This window comes from Salvelinus sp. IW2-2015, linkage group LG8 (genome assembly GCF_002910315.2).
Source record: "Salvelinus sp. IW2-2015 linkage group LG8, ASM291031v2, whole genome shotgun sequence".
Classification (NCBI taxonomy): Eukaryota; Metazoa; Chordata; class Actinopteri; order Salmoniformes; family Salmonidae; genus Salvelinus; species Salvelinus sp. IW2-2015.
This window is the reverse complement of record NC_036848.1, coordinates 11,837,076-11,855,603: the sequence shown is the minus strand read 5'-3', so window position 1 is coordinate 11,855,603 and position 18,528 is coordinate 11,837,076. Positions and strand designations below refer to the sequence as shown.

The 18,528-nt window shown below is 43.5% G+C and overlaps 1 protein-coding gene across 4 annotated transcripts; it reads right to left on the bottom strand.

The window, feature by feature from the left end:
* Nucleotides 1–56: 56 nt before the first annotated feature.
* sytl4 (synaptotagmin-like 4) lies at nt 57–17,686 on the bottom strand. 4 transcript variants are annotated; one of them, XM_023992399.2, is made up of 18 exons: nt 17,508–17,592; nt 17,169–17,220; nt 6,968–7,147; nt 6,468–6,683; nt 6,003–6,112; nt 5,582–5,699; nt 5,326–5,454; nt 5,124–5,223; nt 4,841–4,946; nt 4,615–4,703; nt 4,396–4,488; nt 3,800–3,978; nt 2,563–2,665; nt 2,032–2,193; nt 1,753–1,855; nt 1,522–1,648; nt 1,112–1,320; nt 57–547 (listed from the first exon to the last, which is right to left on the bottom strand). In XM_023992399.2, the coding sequence occupies exons 3-18, from the start codon at nt 7,084–7,086 to the stop codon at nt 399–401; spliced, it is 2,112 nt and encodes a 703-aa protein (XP_023848167.1). In that variant the 5' UTR covers nt 7,087–7,147; nt 17,169–17,220; nt 17,508–17,592; the 3' UTR covers nt 57–398. The 4 variants fall into 4 exon arrangements, with proteins under 4 accessions (XP_023848167.1, XP_023848166.1, XP_023848165.1 ...); XM_023992398.2 differs by having other exon boundaries at nt 6,968–7,144; XM_023992397.2 differs by lacking the exon at nt 17,169–17,220 and having other exon boundaries at nt 6,968–7,144; nt 17,508–17,686.
* Between the last annotated feature and the right edge of the window lie 842 nt (nt 17,687–18,528).

Genomic DNA, 18,528 nt, shown 5'->3' with positions numbered 1-18,528 from the left:
CCTGAAACTGAAAACCCCCATGAAGCACCCTAGTTTATAATGAATGGTTTGCTGATCATGGATGGAATTTAGCATGAAGAAATATGTGAAAAAATTGTCAATTAAACATGAGTTGTTGAATTTGATCAACTCTTTGGTTAGTGCTGTTTATGATTTTAAAAAGCATTTGCATGATTAAACACACAACCTGCATTCAAACATATGAAATGATACCTCTGCTAGCAAATACCTGAAGACCTCAGATGAATTTACTATATATGCTTTCAAAAGCACTTATTTTGGTGCTTGCGGTTAGACACAGCTGTGATAGTCTTTTGGTTACAGATAATAATGGTGATAAAAAGTTGAGGGATTGCCCTTTGTCAATTGCTCTTCTCCCAGGTTATGAGGTGGAGTCCTCACTTGCTCTTGTTCTTGCCCATAGAGGAGCGTAATGGAAGAGAGCCCTCTGCCCACGAGTCAGGGTATTGCATCATCTTCTGCCACAGAGACACCTCCTCCCCTGTTGAGTCCGCCTCCACTTCCTCCTTGCCAACCTTCAGTGTGGCTGAAAAGTAGGGCAACAGAAATGCAGTGAACTAAAGTAGGTCTGACCTGTCCACACAGTACAGGAGCCCTAAGCATAGTGTGAGATTTGGGATTTCACTGTTTTTGAAGCGATTTTAACAATGGGCCGACTGCCTATCACCAGAGGAGTTGTGCCAGTAACCTGCTGAATCAAATCCCCGAGCTGACAAGGTAAAAATCTGTCGTTCTGCCCCTGAGCAAGGCAGTTAACCCACTGTTTCCCGGGCGCCGATAACGTGGATGTCAATTAAGGCAGCCCCCCGCACCTCTCTGATTCAGAGGGGTTGGGTAAATGCAGAAACACATTTCAGTTGAATGCATTCAGTTGTACAATTGACTAGGTATCCCCCTTTCCCTTTTAGATGTTTGACCTCTGAGGTAGCTTTTCTTTACTACCAACTTAAACATCAGCAAAATAGATGACCTGCAACGGAATGATAAATGTTGAATCAAACATTTAAAAACGGAAGAGGAATACTGCCGATGGATACTTCCCTGCCATAACACTTCCCCTCCATAAATCAATAAGGTGTTGTGTCATTACCTGTGCCTGTGCTGAGTCGAACACCACCCAGGAAGTCATTACTGGAGATGGCCTCCCGGTCCCACACGGTCAGCTCCAGACACGTCTTACTCAGCTGGTCCAGGGTCAGGTCTTTGTACACAAATGTGTGGTCGTAGTGAGGGTTCAGAGTCTTCTTCACCACCAGAGTCTTCCTCTTAGTGGACTTGGACTTCGATGGCAACAAGTATCTAGGGTTAAAGCATAATGAGTGAAAACTATTACATTTTGATGAAGGCTAGGTGGCTGAACAATGTTTTTAATTCTAGTAATCAATAAAGTGTGTATTCTTATTCAAATGAGTGGGAGTTGCACCATCTCCTGAGTGAGAATGATGAAACAGAAGAAATTCATCATCTCCGAGTGAATGTGAAATCATGCCAAAAGCTAACCCTTTCACAAAGGAATCCGACGTGTCCCCTGCTTTCATTGCCGTCAGGTTCTTGGCCTCTTTGATCAAGACGTGCAATTCCCCTCCCTCCTCCGTCTTTGACTTGTTGCCTAGAGAAAGAGTCTTGCCTAGGGGGGATAATGGTGTCAGACAGCCACTGGTAAGGATTTGAAACACAGACAGTGCCGACAGCTTTTCTGTTCCTCTGTTCTGTCGACACTGGCAGTCCTACCTTTAGTCTTCTCGGTGGGTGGTTTCTTAGTCGAGATGTACTTCAGGGAAATCACCAGTTCTCCTTTGTACTGAGAGAAGGCAGAGGACTGCAGTGGTGATGCCTATGAAGAGAAGAACAGCTGAGGTAAAACCACTAGACTACAGGTTAATAATGTATACTGTAGATTAGAAATACATTTAAATGATTGATGTGTAGGGCCTGGAGTTTGTTCCAACCATGAAACATGATCAGGAACAACTCTGAGCCCTAGTGATGATGGCGACTACTCAGGCTTACTTTTCCCATGAGCACCACACACTCCTCGTGTTGGCCATCGAGGTCCCTGCAGTCCAGAGGCACCTCTACCTCTCCCAGGAAGGCATTACGGCCCAAGCGGTCATGGTGCCAGACAGAGAGCTGGAGGGAACGAGTGAGCACCTGGGAGCGACTGATGGAGAACTGGAGGAGAAGAAGGGAAAAAGTGTGAGGGAGTGGCAGGACAATGTCAACATCAAACCCTTCCCTCACTGATCGACATCTTTAGAGTTTCTCCTTCCACCCTCTCTGGCCGTCACATCCGAGTTCCCTGTTCTGTATACTCAGTGAATTAAAAAAGGGCAGAAACAAAATCAATATTTGTTTGCCGTTTACTAAAAGCAATAAACTCTTTATCTTGAATGTCAACATCAATCTTACTGCCTAGTGAAAGTGGAGGAATTATCGACTTAATGACCAGCCATTGAGCCAGACAAGTAATAAGGGATTTGTCCACAGTCCAGGTTCATCAGTGTCCATCTAATTCGACTGCAGTTCCAGAGAGTCCATCACCTTTAGGGTCTCATTGTAGGTGGGGTCCACTGTGTTTCGTTTGATGCTGGTTTTCTTTTTACCCGTGCGAGACTTGTCAGGGAGAAGATAGCACTTGACATACCTGCAAGACAAAACATGAGAATAATATTTTTCAACAAGTTAAAGCCCCCATACAATCTTGGTAATTGTGTTTTTTAAATCATCACCATGTCAAATCACTGTGTGCACGTTTATTTAATGAAAATAACTCCAAGATATATGTTTTATCATTTATTTCCCTGAGCCTCCTTCGGCCCTTGAAATTCTCACTCTGATCATGTGAACGTGAGGAAACAAATTTGAATACATTTACATGCAAAGCCCTGATTGGCTGATATGATGTCTAGAGCCCACCCCCTTACCCAGATGAACAGCCATTGGTCTATTATAATCAATCACATTGTGATGTCATGATATGGGCCAAAAGTTTCATCCTACCTGAAAAGGCTGAAATTCCAGACATTATTTTCAAATAGCTCTTACACAAAAAGGGCACTATCATCATTTTCAAAATGTCTGTGTTATTTTCGCCCTCACAGTGTATCATCAAAACAACTGTAAAGTCACGTTATGTGCACTGCCCCTTTAAAGAGTTCAAATTAATATTAATAGTCCTGCAATTAGGGCTGGTATCATCATAGCCCTACCTGCAATACCGATAAACTATTTTGACTACAAAAAATGTGTGCCTACATTTCCAGAATAGAAATTAAAAATTGTATTCTGTTGAAATAAATGTAAAACCTTCCCTTTGGAACTCTGATAAATGACCTCTGGGTACATCAAAAATGTTGTAAACAGGACAGGGTCTTATCTAAGATGATCTACGTTATGTCATACAGTAATAGCACTGAAGTGTGTGTTTAGAGTAAACAACAGGATTACTGGGAATCATTTTCTACAGCGCTGCTCATCTACTGTCATCATGAAAAGAAGACAGGAAACCCATGGAAGGGTGTTTGTCTCACTTTAAGGAGTGGGGGTGTACCCTCACTGTTGGCAATGACATGATATAATGCATCCGAATATTGTAAAACAGCTTAGTTGAAATACAATTCCAGATAGGCGTCAACCATTACTTTTATCCATCCTGTGTTTTCAGATGAGGGGGATATGAAGGAGAGGAAACAAAAGGAAGCGTCTTTACACTATTGAGATGCACCCATCAATTCCTACTGAGACAACTATTAGACCCTTGTCCCGAGAGGACACTCACGGGTTGGAACGCTGGCGTGTGGCGTCCCCGTGGGCCAGCGAGTGGCACTCCTTGACGAGGACGGCCAGGCTATGGGTGGTGTCATCGTAGCTGAGAGAGAACACGATGTCTCCGCTCACCTCCACGCAGTCATAATCTCCTGCCTCACTGTAAATACTCATCAGACTCCCCAGTGTACTCTGTGGTGGACACATACACAATTCACCAAGTAGCTGTTAGTAGTTAGTTCAACTGCATTGATATTGGATACAATTCTACAACCTGGACGAGAAAGGTAAACGTAGCGTATCCAATCAAGAAACAAACTTGTTCCTGGAAAGGCGCACAAACGAGAACGAAACTGTGAAAATGAAAGTCAGGTCACAGTCAAATTTTCCTGCCCTGAAGCAATTTTGAGCTTGAGCCTTTGTTGCCATGGTAACTTAATTAGGCAGCAGCTCACACACGAACCAGGATATCCTGAATTGTCTCAAAAAAAGTTGTGTGGTTGACTTATCAATTCTGTTTCTAAAAATATCTTCAGGGACTAAAACTGGCATCACACACCCTAACTAGAACCTATGAAAATAAGATAAGTGAGAATCACATGGATTTACCTTGGAGCCGCGAAGATTTGAGGTACTTGAGCCCACTGTCTTTCTATGGATGCTCACCAAGTTATCAATGTCCTCATCATCCTCCTCGTCATCCTGCAATGACAACAAGCAAATTTGAACTCATGCAAAAGACAACGCAACTGCATTTCTCATCAATACTAAGAAGTATTTTATAGTATAGTGAACCAGTGTATTATGAGGAAGTGGGCTTCTGCTCACCGGCACATTGAGGCCAGGCACAGACTTGCTTCTGTCACCCATAGAGCCCTCCGATACTTCCTTACGCAGGTCCAGCACAGATGTGAATTCTGATTGAAACCCATGAAGACATTAAATGAGCATGCCTTCATTTACTCAAGCAGGCCTGAAGCCCTTAAAAAGAACATTATTTAATTATAGCTTGGGAATCAGAACTACTGAGACGACCGACACACAAGAGTCTCACCGGAGGGTTTCTGACCTTGTCTGACGCTCTTCTTGAACAGCCCGTCGTCTTCCAATAAGACAGACCCTGTGCAGGGACTTACACTACGACGATTCACTACGGAGGACTATGGAAAGAGACAGGGGTTACAGTCAGGTGTGACAGTATAATATGTATTGGCTGGAGACATGAGGATGACAGGGTTAGGGTCAATTCCATTTTTTACCAAGTGGACTTTTTATTTCCCAATTTGACTGTGCTGAAATGTAACTAATCCCAACACCTGATAGATGTGTATACTCACCGTGTCTAAGTTGGAGCTGTGGATACCTGTGCTTTCTACTTTGACTGGAATACTGGACACACTGGAACCTGCTGGACTGGACCGACCCGTGCTCTTCTTCCTGGATCATAAACRCCATTCATAATGAGGAGCCATCCCAATAGAAGTCTCGTTAGCATGTAGCGCTAATGCCATAGGCCTATTTTTTGGGATGTAGACTTACATCCCAAAGGTCTTCGTCTCTGTCCTGACAGTGTTCAGGCTGGCTTTCTCTGCAGATTTAGTGTCACTGCGCTGGTGCTGTTGCTTCTTCTCAACTGCCACTGGTTCTTCTGAAACTTTGTCTGTCGGACTGTGAAAATGACAATGAGTGTCAAAGTTCTACTGAGTTGAAACTCCATCCACATATTAAAGTAACTGCGTCACACTCTAATGATCGTGAAGCCTGTGTTGTCCCCCCAGATATAAAGAGGACTCACTACTTGTTGGAGGCCGCTAGGTCAATCAGTCTGGGTCGGGGAACAGGAATGGTCGGCTGGCCGGGTTTCAACTCTGTACTCTTCAACAGTTGCTCTCCAATGGTCTCCCTCTTCCTCACTAAAACAGAACACAGAGCTTTAGCATGACAGACAACTGGTAGCATGCTGTCAGTGGCTTCATTCATTCAGACAGGGAATAAATTACTTTTGATGGCATTTGTAGGAAGTGCAATTCAAAAAGTACATKAACAAAAGCTATGCAGTAATGGAGCTTCCCACATATCAATATTGAAACTGAGTAGAGGAATTAGGACAAATTCCTATGCTGTCACAACATTGACATTTCATTCTGCACCAGAAGTGAGAGTTTTTAAGTTTCCAACTGAACAGAACAATGYCCACATCAGTTTCCTGGACTCACATGGGGACCTCTTTTTGAGGGAAGCTCTCACTATGTCGTGTCCAGGGGTGGTGGAGAAGCGGTTGACTCGCTGGTCATAAAACCAGTCTCCAGTGCACTTCTTTAGATCACTGGAGAAAGTCACACCACACGTTGTTACCACCACGTTAACACATCATGGATCAAATATATGGACCAAACACGAAGAGTAAAATGCTGACATTGCAAAAACTCTGCACTGTTGTCAAAATAGACAAAATTATACAAAATTCGACACCAGTTTAGAATGCAACAGATATGCATAGCGGATCCACATCATGTAAACCCGCTTAAATCCTTGTYCTCTCCTCGAGCGGCGTTCTACAGCGAGATGCTTTAAAACATATGATATCACGCTTTGCATATAGATACAGCAAACACAGGGATCCTGGTCATGCTAAAGGACAGGGTGGGGTAACATACAGTACAGAGAAATGGGACTCTTACGCCTCTTTGGCACACACACTGCACACCCAGGATCCATTGGGGCGCACTGCGCGGCAGTTGCGGCACACTTGGTGTTTACATGCCCTACATTGGCTGGAGCTGGCAGACAGTCGACCCAGTGGTTCCTGGCAGCGACCGCAGCTGCGCTCACTGTACCTCCCACTGCTGCGCTTGGCCCCCTTCCTCTTTATGTCCAGCAGCTCTGTCTTCAGCTTGCTGAAACACAGGGAAGGAAGACGTTGGTTAGACCCTCGCCTGTTGGTGTCTGTGTTGAAATCTTTGCCTAACTGGATGTTAAAAGTCTAAAAGTGACTTCCTCCTTCATCTGCACTAATGTGAAATACTGAGCCGATGAGGTGAAAGCTAAATTCCCACCAGCATCCACTGTATTGCTTTCACCTGTCCTGTTTTTTTTCTTCAGATCTGTGCAGAAAAGAGACAAGGTGAGGAGGAAGCCACTTTAGGACTATTGAGATGCAGCCGGGAAGGAGAGTTCTCACCGGACACGCTGTTCCTCGGCCTGCCTCAGCTCCTCGTCCCGCCGCAACACCTCCAGGATCAGCTCCCGCTCCGAGTCGGTCAGGAAGGCCATGTTGATCATGTCTGCAGCCTGTGGCATGGCACCTCCGTCCCAGACTAACCTCCTCAGGGATAGTCAGCCTAGACCAGACAGGCTCCTGCTAGCCAAAGAGCAGACCAGGGCTGAGTCCAGAAGGCATGAAATGGGAACATATGATTTTTATCTCTATAAAAGTTGTCCTTTCTGCTTGAAAATGCTTTTCTCCTGCATTACCAAGCACTGTAGCTACCATTTAAAAAATCACTCTCATGATGTCATACTAGATAGCGTAGAATTCTATATTATTCTACAGTATCTTAGTCACTTAACAATGTTTACATATCTGGTATTACTCATCTCATGTGACTATATCATGTGTATATACTGTTTTCTATACTACAGTATCTCATTCACTTAATGCTTACATATCTTACATTACTCATCTCATATGTATATACTGTTCATTTCTATACTATTCTACGGTATCTTAGTCCGTTCCGCTCTGACATCGCTCGTCCATATGTACAGTTGAAGTCAGAAGTTTAAATGTATTTGGCTAAGGTAAACTCTGTTTTTCACAATTCCTGACATTTAATCCTTGTAAATTTTCCCTGTCTTAAGTCAGTTATGATCACCACTTTATTTGAAGAATGTTAAATGTCAGAATAATAGTAGAGAGAATTATTTATTTCAGCTTGTATTTCTTTCATCACATTCCCAGTGGGTCAGAAGTTTACATACACTCAATTAGTATTTGGTAGCATTGMCTTTAAATTGTTTAACTTGGGTCAAACATTTCAGGTAGCCTTCCACAAGCTTCCCACAATAAGTAGGGTGAATTTTTGCCCATTGCTCCTGACCGAGCTGGTGTAACTGAGTCAGGTTTGTAGGCCCCCTTCACCGAACACCTATAGGACTGAGGTCGGGGCTTTGTGATGGCCATTCTAATACCTTGACTTTGTTGTCCTTAAGCCATTTTGCCACAACTTTGGAAGTATGCTTGGGGTCATTGTCCGTTTGGAAGACCCATTTGCGACCAAGCTTTAACTTCCTGACTGATGTCTTGAGATGTTACTTCAACATATTCACATATTATTCACATATCTCAAAAAAGTACGATCTTTGTCTCCATGTGCAGTTGCAAACCGTAGTCTGGCTTTTTTATGGCGGTTTGGGAGCAGTGGCTTCTTCCTTGCTGAGTGGCCTATCCGGTTATGTCGATATAGGACTCGTTTTACTGTGGATATAGATACTGTTGTACCTGTTTCCTCCAGAATCTTCACAAGATCCTTTGCTGTTGTTCTGGGATTGATTTGCACTTTTGACACTTTTTTTATACTTGCGTACTATTGTTTGTACAGATGAACGTGGTACCTTCAGGCATTTGGAAATTGCTCCCAAGGATGAACCAGACTTGTGGAGGTCTACCATTTTTTTCTGAGGTCTTGGCTGATTTCTTTAGATTTTCCCATGATGTGAAGCAAAGAGGCACTAAGTTTGAAGGTAGGCCTTGAAATACATCCACAGATACACCTCCAATTGACTCAAATGATGTCAATTAGCCTATCAGAAGCTTCTAAAGCCATGACACCATTTTCTGGAATATTCCAAGCTGTTTAAAGTATGTAAACTTTTGACGCACTGGAATTGTGATACAGTGAATTATAAGTGAAATAATCTGTCTGTAAACAATTGTTGGAAAAATTACTTGTGTCATGCACAAAGTAGATGTTCTAACCGACTTGCCAAAACTATAGTTTGTTAACAAGACATTTGTGGAGTGTTTGAAAACTGAGTTTTAATGACTCCAACCTAAGTGTATGTAAACTTCMGAATTCAACTGTATATAGTCTTACTTCATTCCTACTTAGATGTGTGTATTGGKTATATATTGTGTAATTTGTTATATATTACTGCACTTTCGGAGCTAGAGGCACAAGCATTTCGCTACACCCGCAATAACATCTGCTAATCACATGTATGTGACCAATAAAATGGGATTTGATCACAGCGAAAACCAGTGTAAGTCCCATCTAATACCAAACATCAGCAGCACTGAAGATGGAGTAAAACTGACAGAGGCCTCTTTATCCCCAGCTAAAGTCCATTTGATGGAGGAGCCACTTTCAGTACATAAGCCACGACCTCACATAAGGTGCAGGCTACTCAGACAGAGCACATCATGACAGTGGACCCCTGCAGGAGAGAGAGTGTGTTCAAACAGTGGAGGGCTTGCTGTGAGGGGAGAGGACGGAGACAGGTAGAGAACCCATGAGCGGAGAGCTTGCTGTGAGGGGAGAGGCCGGGGAACAGATAAACCCATGAGCGGAGAGCTTGCTGTGAGGGGAGAGGCCGGGGAACAGGTAAACCCATGAGCGGAGAGCTTGCTGTGAGGGGAGAGGCCGGGGAACAGGTAAACCCATGAGAGGAGAGCTTGCTGTGAGGGGAGAGGCCGGGGAACAGGTAAAGWGCCCATGAGATGAGKGCTTGCTGTGAGGGGAGAGGACGGAGACAGGTTGCGAGCAGGCATTTACCACAGCACTTTTTATTTGGTGTAATAAAAAATGTAAGCAAAAGTGTTGAACAGGGACTATGTGCTTCTTATCAGAGTGCTGCAGTTTGTGTGTGTGTGTTTTTTATTTGATTTATGTCACCTTTATTTAACAAGGTARGCTAGTTGAGAACAAGATCTCATTTAYAACTGCGACCTGGCCAAGATAGTTCAAAGCAGTGCGACAAACAACACAGAGTTACACATGGAATAAACAAACATACAGTCAATAACACAATAGAGAAAAAAAAGTATATACAGTGTGTGCAAATGAGGTAAGATAAGGGAGGTAAGGCAATAAAAAGGCCATAGTGGCGAAATAATTACAATTTAGCAATTAAACACTGGAGTGATAAATGTGCAGAAGATGAATGTGCAAGTAGATACTGGGGTGCAAAGGAGCGAAAATTAAATTAAATAATAGTATGGGGATGAGGTAGTTGGATGGGCTGTTTACAGATGGGCTATGTACAGGTGCAGTGATCGTGAGCTGCTCTGACAGCTGGTGCTTAAAGTTAGTGAATCGTGAGGGAGATATGGGGTCTCCAGCTTCAGTGACTTTTGCAATCGTTCCGGTCATTGGCAGCAGAGAACTGGAAGGAAAGGCGGCCAAAGGAGATGTTGGCTTTAGGGGTGACCAGTGAAATATACCTTGCTGGAGCGCGTGCTACGGGTGGGTGGTGTTATGGGTGACCAGTGAGCTGAGATAAGGTGGTGCTTTACCTAGCAAAGACTTATAGATGACGCTGGAGCCAGTGGGTTGGCGACGAATATGAAGCGAGAGCCAGCCAACGAGAGCATACAGGTCGCAGTGGTAGGTAGTATATGTGGCTTTGGTGACAAACGGATGGCACTGTGATAGCAAATTGGATGCAGTCTGAGTAGAGTGTTGGGGGCTATTTTGTAAATGACATCGCCGAAGTCAAGGATCTCGGTAGGATGGTCAGTTTTTACGAGGGTATGTTTGGGCAGCATGAGCGAAGGATACTTTGTTGAGAAATAGAGGCTGAGTCTAGATTTAATTTTGGATTGGCGATGCTTAATGTGAGTCTGGAAGGAGAGTTTACAGTCTAAACTGGACACTAGGTATTTGTAGTTGTCAACTATTCTAAGTCAGAACCGTCCAGAGTAGTGATGCTGGACGGGCGGGCAGGTGCGGCAGCGATCGGTTTGAAGAGCATGCATTTAGTTTTACTTGCAATTAAGAGCAGTTGGAGGCCACGGAAGGAGAGTGTATGGCATTGAAGCTCATCTGGAGTTTAGTTAACACAGTGTCCAAAGAAGGGCCAGAAAGTACAGAATGGTGTCGTCTGCATGTACAGGTGGATCAGAGAGACTGACCAGCAGCAAGAGCGACATCATTGATGTTATTCAGAGAAGAGTCAGCCCGAGAATTGAACCCTGTGGCTTTCATAGAGAATGCCAGAGGTGAGGAAAACAGGCCCCCCGATTTGACACACTGAACTCTGTCTGAGAAGTAGTTGGTGAACCAGGTGAGGCAGTCATTTGAGAAACCAAGGCTGTTGAGTCTGCCGATAAGAATGTGGTGATTGACAGWGTCGGTCCAGGTCGATGAATACAGCTGCACAGTATTGTCTCTTATCGATGGCGGTTATGATATCGTTTAGGACCTTGAGTGTGGCTGAGGTGCACCCATGACCAGTTCGGAAACCAGATTGCATAGCGGAGAAGGTACGGTGGGATTCGAAATGGTCAGTGATCTGTTTGTTAACTTGGCTTTCGAAGACCTTAGAAAGGCAGGGTAGGATAGATATAGGTCTGTAGCAGTTTGGGTCTAGGGTGTCTCCCCCTTTGAAGAGGCGGATGACCGCGGCAGCTTTCCAATCTTTGGGGATCTCAGACGATACGAAAAAGAGAGGTTGAACAGGCTAGTAATAGGGGTTGCAACAATTKCGGYKGATAMTTGTAGAAGGAGAGGGTCCAGWWTGTCTATTCCTGCTGATTTGTAGGGGTCCAGATTTTGYAGCTCTTTCAGAACATCAGCTATCTGGATTTGGGTGAAGGAGAAATGGGGGAGGCTTGGGCAAGTTGCTGTGGGGGGTGCAGGGCKGTTGACCAGGGTAGGGGTGGCCAGGTAGAAAGCATGGCCAGCTGTAGAAAAATGCTTTTTGAAATTCTCAATTATCGTGGATTTATCGGTGGTGACAGTGTTTCCTAGCCTCAGTGCAGTGGGCAGCTGGGAGGAGGTGCTCTTATTCTCCATGGACTTTACAGTGTCCCAGAACTTTTTTGAGTTTGTGCTACAGGATGCACATTTCTGTTTGAAAAAGCTAGCCTTAGCTTTCCTAACTGCCTGTGTATATTGGTTCCTAACTTCCCTGAAAAGTTGCATATCGCGGGGGCTATWTGATGCTAATGCCGTACGTCACAGGATGTTTTTGTGCTGGTCAAGGGCAATCAGGTCTGGAGTGAACCATGGGCTATATCTGTTCCTGGTTCAACATTTTTTGAATTGGGCATGCTTATTTAAGATGGTGAGGAAGGCACTTTTAAAGAATAACCAGGCATCTTCTACTGATGGAATGAKGTCAATATCCTTCCAGGATACCTGGGCCAGGTCGTTTAGAAATGCCTGATCGCTGAAGTGTTTTAGGGAGCGTTTGACAGTGATGAGGGGTGGTCGTTTGACCGCAGACCCATTACAGAAGCAAGCAATGAGGCAGTGATCGCTGAGATCCTGGTTGAAGACAGCAGAGGTGTATTTGGAGGGCAGGTTGGTTAGGATGATATCTATGAGGGTGYCYGTGTTTACGGATTTGGGGTTATTCCTGGTAGGTTCATTGATAATTTGTGTGAGATTGAGGGTATCAAGTTTAGATTGTAGGATGGTCGGGGTGTTAAGCATGCCCCAGTGTAGGTCACCTAGCAGCATGAGCTCTGAAGATAGATGGGGGCAATCAATTCACATATGGTGTCCAGGGCACAGCTGGGGGCAGAAGGTGGTCTATAGCAAGCGGMAACGGTGAGAAACTTGTTTCTGGAAAGGTGGATTTTTAAAAGTAGAAGCTCAAATTGTTTGGGCACAGACCTGGATAGTAAGACAGAACTCTGCAGGCTAACTSCGCCCCCTTTGGCAGTTCTATCTTGTCGGAAAATGTTATAGTTAGGGACAAAAATGTCAGGGTTTTTGGTGGCCTTCCTAAGCCATTATTCAGACACAGCTAGGACATCCGGGTTGGCAGTGTGCTAAAGCAGTGAATAAAACAAACTTAGGGAGGAGGCTTCTAATGTTAACATGCATGAAACCAAGGTTTTTACGGTTACAGAAGTCAACAAATGAGAGGGCCTGGGGAATGGGAGTGGAGCTAGGCACTGCAGGGCCTGGATGAACCTCTACATCACCAGAGGAGGAGTAGGATAAGGGTAYGGCTAAGGACTATAAGAACTGGTCGTCTAATATGTTCGGGACAGAGTAAAAAGAGCAGGTTTCTGGGCGYGGTAGAATAGCTTCAAAGCACAATGTACAGACAAAGGTATGGTAGGATATGAATACAGTTGAGGTAAACCTAGGCATTGAGTGACGATGAGAGAGGTATTGTCTCTAGAGACATCAATTAAACCAGGTGAGGTCACCGCATGTGTGGGAGGTGGGACAAAAGGGTTAGCTGAGGCATATTGAGCAGGGCTGGAGGCTCTACAGTGAAATAAGACAATAATCACTAACCAAAACAGCAATGGACAAGGCATATTGGCATTAGGGAGGCATGCATAGCCGAGTGATCATAGGTTCCAATGAGTAGCTGGACGGATTAGAGACACGGCGATTCAGACAGCTAGCGGGCCAGGGCTAGCAGAAGGGCCTTAGAGGGACGTCGCGATGGAAGAAGTCTGTTGTTGTAGCCCTCTCATGCGGTTACGTCGGCAGACCAGTCGTGATGGATCAGCAGGGGTCCGTGTAGTAAAAGGGTCCAGGCCAATTGGCAAAATAGGTATAGTAGCCCTCAGAAATTGACTGATGGACTACTTCAGCTAACAGTCCGGTATGCTCTAGTYAGCTAGCGGGTCACGGCTAAGAGGCTAGCAGATGTGCATTCAGGGGACTTCACAACGAAGGAGCCACTTGAAAAAAAAAACTCGGGCAGATTACGTCGGTAGTCCAGTCGTGATGGATTGGCTTCGGATCGGCAATAAAAGGGGTCCAGGCCAATTGGCAAAATAGGTATTGTAGGCCAATGAGTGGCTGATAGTCCTCTTCAGCTAGCCGGGAGATCGGCCTAGCATAGGCTAGCTCCAGGCTAATTGGTGCTTGCTTCGGGACAGGGGCGTTAGCCAGGAGAAGCCAATTGGATAGCTAGCTGCGATGATCCAGGTGAAGAGGTTCAGAGCATATTGGGTGAGGCAGGTTGCAGGAGAGTATGTTGAAGTTAAGAAAAATATATGCGAAGAAAAAAGATACATAAAGATATATACACGAGACACGACAAGACGAAGACAAAAGACGTCAGACTGCTATGACATCTTGGATATGTGTGTGTGTGTGTCTTGACTAATCAGATTCAAAGTAATCAAAGGTCAGGCTTGGCGCATGTCTACAGAAAGCAGAGCACTTTCCTTCCGTTTAGCAAACKGGAAAATAACTCACTCCTGACAGACAGACACAAGCAAACACTCTCTACAGTAAGAGCCTACACCTAAACATAAGCGATCTGATATGCTGCATCAGTCTGATCAGCTGGAGGCCTATGTGCCCGGTCCCATCTGGCCAGGGAAACAAAGCGGTATAGCCTAAGCCAATTTATTTCTGTTAAGAGAACATTTTAATATTCAAAACTTCTGTTGGCTAAGCTACCTAGACCTTTTTAATCCAAAAATGTCACTGGAATTAATCAAATAGTGATGACATGTGCATTAACACAGTCTAGCCTGTGTAACTTTTTAATTATAGGCTTACACAGGGTTATAATTTGTAAAAGAATTGGGCACCGCCCATTCCCATCGCTGGGCCTACATGATGCAACCCTGCATATAGCAAGCACTGCCCTGTTAGTTCTATTGTCCAATCACAGCTGTCTCTGTGTCTCCCCTGTTAGTCTAGTTTTAAAATAGAATACATATGAACAAATACAAAGTTGCTACGGTTTGACATGGTTTTCAAATCAAATCAAATTTTATTAGTCCCATGCGCCGAATACAAGTGTAGACCTTAGAGTGAAATGCTTACTTACGAGCCCCTAACCAACAACGCAGTTTAAAAACATACGAATAAGAAGAAATAAAAGTAACAAGTAATTAAAGAGCAGCAGTTCATCCTCCCTACAGGGAAATACATTTTCCCAGGAGTTAAAACTATGTGACCCGATTAGAAAAACTCTCRTCATCATAGACCATATAAAACCGTTTTTTTGCAACTGATTAATCACTATTTGATACCCTACACAGAAATTGACTTTAAAGTCTGAAAGGCACTTTCTCATTGGCCAAGTCAACAGTATTTTTTGGTTGCCTGAAAAAAATGGGAAAATAGTTGTTTACACGCAGAACTTAAAACAACAGGCAGGACATTCCCACTAGATTGGCTGACAATGGTTGCTGATACGTAACCCTACCTTACATGCTTGCTAGCACCCGCGAGGGCGAAGCTAGAACAGCTAGGTGAGTTACCGCTATATRGTGTATCTCAAATCAAACTTTATCACATGCACAGAATACAACAAGTGCAGACCTTRCCGTGAAATTCTTACTTACAAGCCCTTAACCAACAGTGCAGTTCAAGAAAAAGTTAAGAAAATATGTACCAAATAAACTAAAGTGAAACATTATAAAAAGTAACAAGAAAGAGGCTATATAAAAGGGGATACCGGTACCGTGTCAATGTGCGGGGGTACAGGTTAGTCGAGGTCATTTGTACATGGAGGTAGGGATGAAGTTACTATATTACAATTTAGCAGATTAACACTGGAGTGATAACTGAGCAGATGATGATGRTGKACTAGGYGGTGTCAGAAGAAGGCCCCAAAAATTGTCAGATTGTTTTCTCTGATACCGCACAGCAACCGGTACTGGAGCGCCAAGTCAAGGACCAAAAGGCTCCTTAACAGCTTCTACCCCCAAAACATAAGACTGCTGAACAATTAATCAAACGGCCACAGGATTATTTGTTTTGTACGCTGCTGCTGCTGCTGCTATTTATCTATGCATAGTCACTTCACCCCTACCTCCATGTACAAATTACCTCGACTAACCTGTACCCCCGCACATTGACCCGGTACCGGTTTTGACCCGGTACCGGTATCCGGAGTCTCTGACAATTTTTGGGGCCTTCTTCTGACACCACCTAGTACATCATCATCTGCTCATTTATCACTCCAGTGTTAATCTGCTAAATTGTAATTATTTGCTCCTATGGCCTATKTATTGCCTACCTCCTCATGCCTTTTGCACACACTGTATATAGACTTTCTTTTTTCTACTGTGTCATTGACTTGTTTATTGTGTTATTGGCTTGTTTATTGTTTACTGACACAAACATATRTYWRYWWKYTTTACATAAAGATAACGTTTTTAATTTCAGCATGGTAAAATAGGAAAGGACATGGGAAAATAGTCTCCAGCTAATCTTATTTTGACAGACACTGGCACACACATATACAGTATTGGGAATGATAAAGTAGGACTAATAGGATCCTTGTGTTTTTAAACCCCATAGGGAACCTCTCTGTCCGGGTGAAAGGTTGCTTGGAGGAATGGGAACAGGAAAGGAAAAAACAACACGAGCGCAGCATTATCGCAGGGTCCCACCCTCTAAGGACACAGAACGGCGGGTGGAAAGCACTGGTTAAACCATTTGTTTAATCCTGACATCAAGCCTGTCATCGGCCATGTTCCAGTCATGAGCTTCAAGCTCCAGTTGAGTCCAGCGCCTCAGAAGACGTTGAATAATGTTGAGAATGAGTTGAAGAAACAGGAAAAACACACTTGATTTCAATCATTTGCATTCAAAAGGTCACTAGCACAGGGTTGTTGTGCTATGCTATGTCACTCGTGGGGGAGGAAACTTCGTCATTGTTTGAACGCTTGAGGCTAATCGACTCACGCTTGAGTAGTGTACAATACCTGTAGGCAGCTCAGTTCAGAAGAAGGCTGTTAATGTCAAGGAAATTGTATGAATAGCAACGTTAGTAGGAATTATGTGGTTGTAGGAAAACCTCCACTAAAAGTGCTTTTCCGCGGCATTTTGTGTTTATAGGCTATACAAAATAATGATAATTCCAATTGAACAATCCATGAGAATAATATAGTATGTGCAATTTCCTGGACAGTTACTCAATATGGAATGGATAACAAAATCTGTCGTCACCTTATTGGGCAAATGGTTATTTGGCTCGGCTTGTAAATATATCTAAAAATAAAGTAGTGCTATAGGCTACAACAAAACAAAATGTAGCTTAAACAATCTAATGGATGGATTTAATGTTGGCAACACATCCAGTTTGGAAAAAAGCAGAGTTGTTTATCATCACACATGATCTGAAGACAACCCGACAGAAGAAATCCATCTGAATGAGTGAACGCACATATAGTTCATGTTAGATAAAAGGTATTTTAGCAACAGTCCAGATTGTTTAATTACCTTGAAGAAAAACGTAAACTTTACTCCGACTGTGATCCGAATCAACTCACCACTTTATTTCCACAATCCAGGAAGGGAGGACGTAAAAAAAAAAGAGAGAATAGAATAGGCGCGTTTTAGAGCAGACTGATAGCGGGCAAAACAAGTGGCATATAGTTTCTGCGCAATGTCGATGAATGGAGTATAGTAAAGAATTCCAAAGAGAGGTTTCCCGTATCAGGAAGACGTCTTCAGCAATTAACTGTTGTGCGTAAAATAACTTTCATTTCAACTGTAATTAAATATAACAGTTTGAATGCATGTTATAGATCAGAATGAATCACGACAAACTCAACGTACCTCTCTACCCTTTGCTGCAATGTGTCGTCTTGACTCCTTCCCAGTCTAACTCCCCGTCTCTCCTTCCTGCATTCTGAAACTTGACTTTCAGTGTTGGTGGTTAGAAATCTAAAATCCCGGAAGATATGGAACGGTTGTGACAGCGGTGGTGCGGCAGAGGTACAGAATTTTTCCGCAACAGGTGCATTTCCTCTGCTCTACTTCCCTAATTCTCTGAGAACGGCAGAAGCAGTGCCAATTCATTATTACCAATAGTTTCCACAAGTAAATAATCAAACCCCGTTCAAATAATTTTGTAAATAATGAATTATGTCGAGTAATATTAGATTATGGAAATAATGAGCAGCAAAAATGCATTTACATTTTTTTTATTTAACCTTTATTTAACCAGGAAAAGCCCATTGAGACCCAGAGTCTCTTTTTCAAGGGAGACCTTGAAGGCAGCAACAATCAATACATTACATAATTAAAACATACAACAATACAATACAACAACATGATCCAGACTAAAAAAAACATTTACACTCCTCTGTAACAGAGTCTCCCATCAACATTTTAAGTTCATTCAGTGGCACTAACATATCTAGATGAAGCATGGATTGTAGACTATTCCATGGTCTGGTGTACATGAAGAGAAGGCAGTCTTGCTTAATTAGTTAATTAACCGTTCCATATCTTCCGGGATTTTAGATTTCTAACCACCAACACTGAAAGTCAAGTTTCAGAATGCAGGAAGGAGAGACGGGGAGTTAGTCTTGCTTAATACTGTGAATGTCCTGGGGACTTTAGAAGTAGCAACCACCTAGCAGACCAGGTATGGTAACTGCTGGTGGTGAAGGAGACCAGACTACAGAGGTAAAGAGGGAGTTTACCCAAAAGGGCTTTGTAGATAAACACATACAAATGTATCTTTATGCGCATGTAAAGTGAGGTCCAACCTACCATTTGGTACAATGTGCAATGGGGGGTGAGTGACTTGGCATTTGTAATAAAGCGCAAGGATGCATGATGAACAGAGTCC